Here is an 11586-nt window from a genome sequence, read left to right on the forward strand (position 1 = left end):
CGCTTTGACGACTTTTCCCTATTTATGTTGTATCAAAATCTTTATATTTTTCCCAATGCTGAAAAACCTCCATTAAATTGCTTAAGTAGATGGAAAGTAATAAAAACATAATAACAGAAACAAACATACACTGTTATTATTGGAGAGTTTCGCGGCATGATGTGTATTTAGACTGAGCGCTGTATAATGAGAATATATTTAGAATGAAAAGTGTGTTATCTTCACTGGTTACTAATAACTCCTGTAATTTAAGACATTTTTAGATATGTCAGCGATTATACAATTTCCCGGTGTATTGTTAAACAGACATGACTTTATTTCTGGTAAATCTATAAAATTTAGTAAAGAGTTTTTATTTTTATATGGGAATATCAAGTTTATTAACGACTGAAGTGGCTGTCCTCTTACAGCGGTGTAAGGGATAACACATGTTACGGAGTTCCTAGGGAGTGGCGGTCCTCCTACAGCGGTGCAGGAGGGATAATAGATGTTACGGAGTTTTTAGGGAGTGGCGGTCCTCCTACAGCAGTGCAGGAGGGATAATAGATGTTACGGAGTTCCTAGGGAGTGGCGGTCCTCCTACAGCGGTGCAAGAGGGATAACACATGTTACGGAGTTTTTAGGGAGTGGCGGTCCTCCTACAGCGGCGCAGGAGGGATAATAGATGTTACGGAGTTTTTAGGGAGTGGCGGTCCTCCTACAGCGGCGCAGGAGGGATAATAGATGTTATGGAGTTTTTAGGGAGTGGCGGTCCTCCTACAGCAGTGCAGGAGGGATAACACATGTTACGGAGTTTCTAGGGGAGTGGCGGTCCTCCTACAGCGGTGCAGGAGGGATAATAGATGTTACGGAGTTCCTAGGGAGTGGCGGTCCTCCTACAGCGGTGCAGGAGGGATAATAGATGTTACGGAGTTTTTAGGGAGTGGCGGTCCTCCTACAGCAGTGCAGGAGGGATAATAGATGTTACGGAGTTCCTAGGGAGTGGCGGTCCTCCTACAGCGGTGCAAGAGGGATAACACATGTTACGGAGTTTTTAGGGAGTGGCGGTCCTCCTACAGCGGCGCAGGAGGGATAAAACAAGGTACGGAGCTCCTAGGGAGTGGCGGTCCTACAGCGGAGCAGGAGGGATAACACATGTTACGGAGTTTCTAGGGGAGTGGCGGTCCTCCTACAGCGGTGCAAGAGGGATAACACATGTTACGGAGTTCCTAGGAAGTGGCAGTCCTCCTACGGCGGAACAGGAGGGATAAAACAAGGTACGGAGCTCCTAGGGAGTGGCGGTCCTACAGCGGAGCAGGAGTGATAACACATGTTACGGAGCTCCTAGGGGAGTGGCGGTCCTCCTAAAGACGAGCACCTAGTAGTGGATCATGGAAGACCACTATACCCTCTTCTCTCTTACTAACCACTAACAATTAACAACTAACACACTGTCCTGGACAGACAGCCCAGATAGGTGAGGTGTGTGTGCCCAGGACAGGGTGCTTGAATCTTAATTGGATATAAGCACGAAAATAAGTTGAAATGAAATGGAAAAAATTAACATGGAAGCAATAACGATTTTGCCTAACGTTCTTATGATTCTGTCTTGGGCAGAGATACGATTTTGATATTGGATTGCTGTTTTATTGTTCAGATTTGTATCCGCATATCTGTGCGTCGGTTAGTGTGTCCTAAAACGTTTCGATCTTGCGACGCAAGCACCTCAGCCGACAACTCAACGACTGAGCTAAATCTCGCTTAAATTAGTGAAGCCTATATTCGAGTTTCGTCATCTTGATACCAAGTTCACCAGAGCAGTATTATGTTATCTATCTGGCATTTGGATCATAGCTTCACCGACATATCCAGTTGTTTGAGTTACGCCACAAACGAATCAATGTATTCAATATTACAAAGGTGGCGGTCAGGTCGAGTCCGACTGTTTGGAAGATCATTGTTTACCGAGAAGGACCACAAGCGTTGCGAACCCGTGACCGTGAACAGAATCAGTGCATGCATTGTGTGTGAGTGTCACAGATTCACGTATCGGGCCACAGGCTTGTTGTGTGTGTGTATTTCTTTGTCAGAATATCCATGCAGTGTGTGTTTGGTTGGAAGTGTATTTAAATGTAGTGTTTTATTATCTAGTGTTGTAACCGGAAATCATGGCTTCCTGGGTCTGTCTTTTTTTCCGGGACACTTATTGCAATTGTGTTTGTGTTTCTTGCAGGGAAGGCTCAAGAACCCCTCTAGTATATTTTAATATCTAAGAAATATTTAATATCTAAATAAATCATCCACGTTTGTTTTGTTCCCGCATCAATAATATACAACAGAACTGCCCCAAAAATGCGTTTCTGAGCATCTTTATTTCAAATTTTTCTAACGAACATGTCCCGAACACATTTTGTTAACCCTTTTACAAAATCTTGGATCCGATCCTGAAATCTAGGTCAAATTCGTAATGAATAAAACTTCAGCGTAGTGGGTCTTTAGAATGTTGACTGTTGATTAGGCTTGACAAGGCTTGACATTCCAGCTTCTCTTTTGACTGGACAGTGTTTTACAGCTCGTATAGACTGGATGCGGCGCGTGCGTGCGGTCCGATACGTTTGCGGCTTGCATTTTGGGCATGTACAGCATATACGATTATTTCACTGTGGCTGGCCGAATGGGTTTTGTAGACGCGCGCATCGCTTGCATCCAGTCTAGACGCTCTTATTGAAATTAATGTATGTCGAATTATTATTTTTATCGGACCGCACGCACGCGCCTCATCCAATCTATCTGAGCCTTCAGTAAAATTGTTACGCAAGCTGAATTTTGCTTCATAATTTGTATTATCTAAAAACGAAAAAAAAAGATGCGATGCAATATAAGCGCTCTGACTCATCTTCTCCAAAGAAATCCGAAAGGAAAGGGTTTCTTCTGTGGGAAAGGTTATGACTTCAGTTAAGTGGAAGACTTTAGGAATAATGATGAGCTAATACCTTCAGAAAGACACCACGACCATCGCGACTTACAATGCCGATGAGATGAAAAGATTGTGACCAGTTATTAAAAGCAAATACCGCGGAAACCTACAGAGAGACGTTGTGTTCTCATAGATGCCTGACAATGCGCCAGCTAGCACATCTCAAGTTTCTGTTTCAGCAGCAACTGAATGTGGCTTCAAGTTGCTTCCCCACCCTCCTTATCCGCCCGACCTTGCACTCATAGACACTTTATCTATTTCATAAACTGAAAACGGATCTATGAGAAGACAGTTTACTTCCACCGATGACGTCATAGCTGTTGTTGAAGACTTGTTGGGGTCACACGATTAAAATATTCAATCACGACGGGATAGCGAAATGAGAGCATCGCGGCACTGACGGTAGCACTATACCAATTAATTTCCGGCTGGGTCGAAGTTCGAGGTGCACCGAACTTTTGATAGAGAAGTTAACACCACAAGTCCTGTGATTGGTTATAAATGTGAGTGTGTTGGTTGTAAAAAAAAATAGTTTCATCTGGGCTAAAAATGTATGCAATTTTATTTGATGTAGTACCACCATGTCAAGTAGCCTTGTGCTTGGAACATGTGTGGGGTACCTGTAAAAAAAAGTACTCAAATTTTGTGCGAAAATGAGCCATGAAAGGTACTATTTTCTGCAGTTAATACTTTGAGGTAGGGGTTGTAGTACTGATATTTATGGGTCATAGTTTGGTTGATATATTGCATATAGTGTTTTTAAACACAAACGTTAACATGGTCGCCTATGGGATTTTATTTGGTATAGACATACCTGACTAGTCGCACTCGGCAACACGATGACCAGGCAGAAATAGTCTGGTGAAAATTTTGACCCAGCTCAAGTAAAAGTAGGCCGGGCTACTGACCTTTCTTCTTCTGTTTTTTTTTCTTTAAAAATTCGTTTCATATTACGATAAGAATTGGAACCTTTACGGTTGAGAGATATGTTATTTTGCATGCTCGTTAGATAATTCCCCCCCGTGTGCGCAATCCTTTTTGTGTCATCTGTCGACGCTCCGCCGATTTAAAGCCGTTTTTTATACACGTCTTTATCTCAGGCCTCCGCTTATGCTCATATTTCCTTATTCGATTTCAATAGATATTATTAACAATGACCGCGAGGCGTCGCTAATGTCCTGAGGTAGATGTGTTGATTTCCTATCTGTTTGCTAGATTACAAAACCACAGATCTACCACAACGCTGTGTTCCTGCGGGTGCAGACGAAAAAAGGAGTCACTTATAAAATGTTCAACACTTTATTTGATGCAACAATGTAGTACTTCGACAGCAGCGGATCCAGATGGTAGGTTCTGCGGTGCACCCCCACCATACCACACCACACTACATCACACCACCCCAACACCACCCCTCCCAACCTCCCGCCCAAACGTTATACGTGTTCTAATTAGCATCCCTATTGCATGCAATGAAGAAGAAGTTTGTTTTGTTAAACGATACATCTAGAGCACATTGATTTATTAATCATCGGCTATTGGATGTCAAACATTTGGCAATTCTGACAGTCATCAGAGGAAACCCGCTACATTTTCCTAATGCAGCAGGGATCTTTTATATGCACTTTCCCACAGATAGGAAAACACGTACCACGGTCTTTGTGATGCACTGGTTGGAACGAGAGAAAAAAAACAATTAGTTGAATGGGTCCATCGAGGTGGTTCGATCCTGCGACGCAAACACCTCAAGCGAGCACTCAACCGACTGAGCTAAATCCCGATCCTGCATGCAATGAATTCGGCATCAAATCAATGACAGTCCAGCACCCGCTACCGCCAGAAATCGTGAACCGGCCCGGTCTCGCTGTAAGTGTACTGCCCTTGTAGATAGAGGCAAGGTGAGGGTCTCAGACGTGAGGTTCGACCTCACCTGTCGGAATAGGTTCTAGTGTTATCATATTTCGCATGTGTCATGTAGTTACGTTATTGTTGTCTATCAAGCCAGGGGGTGCACTTTAAAAGTCCTGTAATGGCGGACAACAATTTATGTTAGCTATAGTTTACAGTTTCAAACGCTTAGCGAAGAATGGACTTACAAATGAAAAATTCATTACTTTGTTAATTTTTTTTTACATTTAATACGAACATTGCATGCAAACAATGAATAGATTGTGTGGGGTGTTTTTTTCATTATGATGATGAAAATCTGACTCACAGTCAAGAACCCTAAAAATATAATTCAGGAAGAAAAAATAGTTAGTTTGTTTTGTTTAACGACACCACTAGAGCACACTGATTAATTAATTAATCATCGGGTTTTTGTATATCAAACATTTGGTAATTCTAACAAGGCCCCTGCGCGTGCTGTAACCTCACCGTGGTGCAGGGGTGTAACATTCTCTTTGAGAATGGCCAATACAGCACAAATTGAAGTTTAGAGTAAAAGTCAGTATCTTATCTGTGATATTTGTATTTGTATTTTTGCAAAGTTCTTTACACTGTTTTTATTTATATCTTGAATTTTTCTGTTGATGTTGATCATCACCTTGTTTGTTTCCATTACCATAGTTTGACACCTAATAGCCGATGTATTTTCGTGCTGGGGTGTCGTTAAACTTTCATTCATTCATTTATTCTAACAAGAAGCCTTAAAGCTAACTCGCTACATTTTTCAATTAGTAGCAAGGGATCTTGAATATGCACTTTCCCACAGACGTGATAGCACATACCACAGCATTTGATATACCAGTCGTGCGACCAGAATGGGTCCACCGAAGGGGTTAGATTCTAAGATCAAAGCACCTCGAGTGAGCGCTCTACCGACTGAGCTAAATCTCATCCCAGCTGAGTGTGCAATTAATTGTCTGTTTAACGACACCACTAGAGCACATTGGTAATCAACTAATGGATGTCAGGCATTTAATATTTCTGGCACATAGTTTTAGAATAAACCCGCTAATTGTTTTTCCGTCATCAGCAAAAGATCTTTTATGTGTAATTTCCCACAAACAGGGCAGCACATATAGCGGTCTTTGATATATCAGTCGTGACATTCAGTTAACAGTAAAGCAAGTAAGTTGTCAATAAGTATAAAAGAAACCGCATAATAATAAGCACATTAAAGCCAATATCGGATCTTGGCATATTCCCTTGCGATCCGGAAACTCCACCTAATGACATTTTGGGGATGTGAACTTGGACGCGGTTGCCCTTTTCAGTTTAAAATGCCCATTTTGTTTGGAGAAGACCCTATATTACTGTTCCATGATTCTTTTTACAGCCCCCACCTAGCTGTTTAGTGTAGGCCCGGCCCTGCCACCCCAGTTTCTGTAGACATCCATGATCACGTAGCGGGATTTACATCTGTCGGTTGAGTGCTCGCTTGAGGTGCATGCGTCGCAGGATCAAACCACATCGGTGGATCCATTCAAATGATTGGGTTTTTTTTCTTATTCCAATCTGTGCACCACAACTGGTCAAAAGCCGTGGTATCTGCTTTCCTGTATGTGGGAAAGTGCATATAAAAGATCCCTTGATGAATTGGGAAATATGTAGCGGGTTTCCTCTGATGACTACGAGTCAGAATTACCAAATGTTTGACATCCAATAGCGATGATTGATTAATCAGTGTGCTCTAGTGGTGTCGTTAAGCAAAACAAACTTAACATCCATGATCACAGATTTCACTGAGACGCAGTTTGAAGAGAGTTTCTGAGAGTTTCTGGCCGCGCTATTAACCCAGTTAGACGACATTCGCATCCCTGTGGCTGCTTGAAAACAAATATCACATTTAAAGTCTTTAAACTTGTCGTTTTAGACAGCTGTGGTTGAAAGACCTTAAAGGTGAACTATCGACGTTGATTTCCGCAAAAAGGTTTTTTTACTACATTTTTTATTACTACATATAAATAGTATATAAAATGGTTGTATGTGTATAAATAAGGAAAGTATATAAAATCTGCTTTTTTAATTATACCTACACAAAAATTACATCTATACAAATTTATTAATTGTAGAACAAAAAAAAAGAAGATGTATGTAAAGTTCGATAGTGCGACCAGCCAAAACTGTCTATAGTAGTCCTAAGACGAGAAGGTTAATGACAGATTCGGCAAACGTGTTAATTTTTGTAATGAAAGTGGAATTTGTTTGAAGCTCGACATGGAATATCTAACCCTGACCCTCCCCTGCGCGTTCTGTAACCTCACCGTGGTGCAGGGGTGTAACATTCTCTTTGAGAATGGCCAATACAGCACAAAATTGAAATTTTGAGTAAAAGTCAGTATCTGTCTGTGATATTTGTATGTTTGCACAGTTCTTTACACTGTGTTTTAATTTAACTGTTGAATTTTTATATTGATGTTGATCATCAATTTTTTTTGCATTTACCATAGTTTGACACCCAATAGCCGATGTATTTTTCGTGCTGGGGTGTCGTTAAACATTCATTCATTCATTCATTCATTCCCACCCCCTGACCCCGTCAGCTTCCGCTATTTTCTCTATCACATTCAAACTGTGACGTACTTGCGTTTCACGTAATTCCTGGGAAATCACTTCGATACACGCTTGCGCGGTTTAATAGTACTGGAAACAATTTGAGAGTAAGATCGATCAATTTGAAATAGTTTATCAAGTAAATGTAAAACTAGAATATATTCATTGTGGTAAAGCAACTTTAAACCAATGGCGGTGATTATTTCAGTGCCACTGAAATTTGATAAAATTATTATACATGTAATTAAGTAAGCGTACATTTCCCAAACATGCAATTAAGTAAGCGTACATTTCCCAAACGAAATGCGCCAGATGTTGGCGTTAGCACTAAGTAAATATATTCTGATGTTAGTATAACTCAACAATACGGCAAAATAATTTTCGATCGTTTTGTCATAATGTGTCTTTATTTAAAAACGTGTGTATAGCTATTTTGAATTATGACTGTATATATTCTACGAAGAATTCCGCTTGTCATCTTGTCACTGTCAAATACCCATTATACAATAATCCCTCATATATGCTGTCGTGTGACAGTCCGAGTGTACCGAAATAAAGATTTCAAGTTTCAAGTCAAAACGCGATCTATGCCCGGGATTGAACAGAATGTTAAAACTGTGCTCCGGATTTTATAAGTAACGTCGTGTTGCAGCAAAACAGGGGCCTAATTCACTAAACTCTCACAACTTTGCGATCTCGTAGTGCAATGCTAAAAGACTTGCAAAGAGGATGCTTTGTTATCTACCAGAGCCTAAGAGACCTTTGTGAATTAGGCCCCAGGTCCCTGAAAATTGCGAGAACGATCTCTGGCGCAAATCTAACTTTGCAAAACTTATTTGTTGTTCGCGCATTGAAATAAGGACATCATTTATGTGGACATAACGGGTTACGTGAAAAGGAAACGGGTTACCTGAATTTGTTTTTGCGTAACCGATGAATGGGTTACGTACATTTTCAAATCTCAGATCTCTGCAAAGACTTGTTTTTCTCAAAATGACGTTAATAGATATGTATATCGTTTTGGTTATTAATCTTTTGGGGCACCTGGAATTGCTCACTTTTAATCCCTTTGTTTTTAAGGGCATATAAATTGTGTAATTGTTATTGTTTTATTTACCTTTTTGGAAATGCCCAGTCAAAAATAAGCGTCACACTAAATTAAATGAAAATATTTTTATATAAATACTATAGGTTATTTGAACGACGCATCAAAATTTTCCCTAACCATTTTTTATAAATAATTGAAAATTGACCCATTAATAAGTAATGTTTCTGTCCCATACTCGACCACTGGCCATGCCAGAGATTGCGTGTGGGAGAGACGTGCCTGAACCTTAATTGGGAACGAAATCTTTTAAAAATTATTTATTAAAACTTAAACTGCAACGTGTATGTAATAATTAGTTTTAATATCATTTAATAGAAATAATTAGTTTTAATATCATTAACTGTCGATACGTATACTATATATGTCATTAATTTAATACCATTAACGTTTTGAACACACAAGTACAGTGTTTCAAAATATTTGGATTAAGTTTAAAAGTATATATAAAATTAACTGTAAAGGTTAAAGCTAGGTTGCTTATTTGATAAAAACACTTATTAGTGGAAACACACTAAATTTAGATTTGCAGAAATTGCAATCAGTTGCCTTTTCAAAACAAGACATGGTACTACGTGTTTCAATGCTTCTTTGTTTTATATCTTTAACACAACTGCGATAACGTGCGTTAAAGCGGACAGACATACAGATAATATACAGCATCAAAACACATAAAATAAACACGAAAATAAGCTACTCCTTAAGTAGTCAAAATAATGCAGGGCGTACCTAATTTAAATCAAGATGGGTGTTACTACAAGGGGAGTCAAGACAGTAAAATAGGAAGCCATCCCCAGGTAGATAAAAAAGACACTTCTTCGTATTTGTCTGGCGGTGCAAATGTCTCACCCTTGCACCCCCGCTAGGTAAGGTTGTGGTATGTTGAAAAACACAAAAATAGGTTTTGGCAGTTAATTACGTAATGTTAGATTCAAACATTAGATAATAACGTGATATTAGTATGACGTAATAACATCACATTAGTCAAATATAATTACGTATTGAATAAACAGATAGCTCACAATATTTAAAGTAAGTATTTTCACTGTTTTCAACATGAAATCAGTGAAAATTAAAAAAAAAAATGTGTTTGCCTTTCGTTAGTTGAATATTTTTTCCTTAAATATTCCCAAAGCACAACTTAATAAAACAAATGTTACGCACATATATTTTTAATTAAAAACTATATTACTACACAAACATCATGTATACATATTATATTGAGTCTGATTAAATGGATATTAAAGTTTTCTATGGTGCTTCTTACATACAAAGCTTCAGATTCACATTACATTATTAAATAAAACTCAAATACGCGGCCGTAAATATCTCAGAGTGATACTTTTAAACTTTGCTCACTGAAAATAATATTTTAAAAAACGAACTACACCCTAAGACATTAATTAATCAAACAAAAAATATTACTGTTAAATAAAAAAACGGTCACTGTTAATTAAGCGAAATAAGAACAAGATAAAAGACTAGAGTTTTGATTAGTTACAAATAGTTCACATGAAACTTTTCAATATCAGGTATATAACGTTGTTAGTGATTTTTATAACGTATTTTGAATATGTATTTTAGAATATTTCTGCAGCGTTAGAATGATAGAATGCACTGAACGAAGTGAGAAAAATAATAAGTTGAAACATGGAGAGATACTGCAAAAGAGAGAGAGAGAGAGAGAGAGAGAGAGAGAGAGAGAGAGAGAGAGAGAGAGAGAGAGAGAGAGAGAGAGATCCTCTTAGCAGCTGCATCATGACTGTATGTACCCGTACTCGTAATCAATATATGTTATCTAAGTGGACACTTGTAATTAACCGCCCAGGTAAACTCAACAGGTAATTAACTATCTCTGACGCTTGACCAGCGACAAGACCAAACTCACGTGACATAGCTGACCACGACGACCGCGACCACGAGTGTCCACTCTGAGATGTCCAGAAGTCCGATGACATTCATCCCCCCTTGTCTTCTGTGAAGAATTTTCTCCACGCACACAAACACTATTTAACAACAACAACAAAAAACCTACAACCACCGGCTCTTGCTTGTTAGAGGAGATTAACACATTTGTGGTTGTATGCATTCGGAGCGTGGCCCTTTATAGTGCGGTCCCGGCTGTGAGCTTCATTCAGTAAGGAACTGTGTAATTCTAACCACAAGAATAGCAGGCCGCACAACAATGAAGACGAGCGAGCTGTAAGGGCGAGATAAAGCAGCGCCTATAGAGCGAGCCGAGCACTCAGTGGCCGATCGGCGTTCACCGGGTTCAAATGCCTGTGGGCAGGTGTAAACACAGATTTCCCGCCACTCTTACGACCGGGCAGCCGACCGACCCGCTGCTGATGAGGCAGGCCTCGCCAGGGTGGCCACGCGTTTAGCATCGCACAGACGAGATACAGCATATGTATATCTTTATCTTTATGTCGGTCTATGTCTGTATCTAAATGTGTATTTATATCTATATTAATTTTATATCTCGCCCGTCCATCTGTACCTACCTACATACATTCATGAATATATACACATAAACACACATGTATACATGCATGCATACATGCATACATACATACATGCATACATACATACATACATACATACATACATACATATATATATATATATATATACATACATATATACATACATACATGCATACATACATACATATGTAGATATTCATACATCAATACATACTAGCCAGTGCCAGGTTTTCGCACTGTGTCATGCACGTAAGCGGGATCGATCGCGTAGATTGTAGGCTCCATGCATATGTTGAATTAAAGAGCATCCTTTCTATGGATGTCTTGGTAGCTCAGAACATATCATGGCAAATCTACAAGTTGCGGGTGATTCGGTGTCACAGGTTCGAGTCCTAACAAAGGCATAGAACAATTTGTGAGGCCAGAAAGCATTCAATTATCCCCTGCGCCAGTTCGTTAATGTCTATGTATGTAATACTCAACCTTAACATACATTCTATAATATTATTAGATATTCATAGTACGCAGGGGGTACTGGCTTCGAA

General features: G+C 39.4%; 1 protein-coding gene across 1 annotated transcript in view; it reads right to left on the reverse strand.

The window, feature by feature from the left end:
* Window positions 1–10889, reverse strand: part of LOC121376062 (cytochrome P450 3A8-like) — a 28072-nt gene extending 17183 nt beyond the window's left edge. Inside the window, exon 1 of the mRNA XM_041503841.1 lies at window positions 10444–10889. Within this exon, the coding sequence (XP_041359775.1) occupies window positions 10444–10517 (74 nt within the window). The 5' untranslated portion in view covers window positions 10518–10889. The remainder of the gene's footprint in view (window positions 1–10443) is intronic.
* Between the last annotated feature and the right edge of the window lie 697 nt (window positions 10890–11586).

Source organism: Gigantopelta aegis, chromosome 6 (assembly GCF_016097555.1).
Source record: "Gigantopelta aegis isolate Gae_Host chromosome 6, Gae_host_genome, whole genome shotgun sequence".
Taxonomy (NCBI): domain Eukaryota; kingdom Metazoa; phylum Mollusca; class Gastropoda; order Neomphalida; family Peltospiridae; genus Gigantopelta; species Gigantopelta aegis.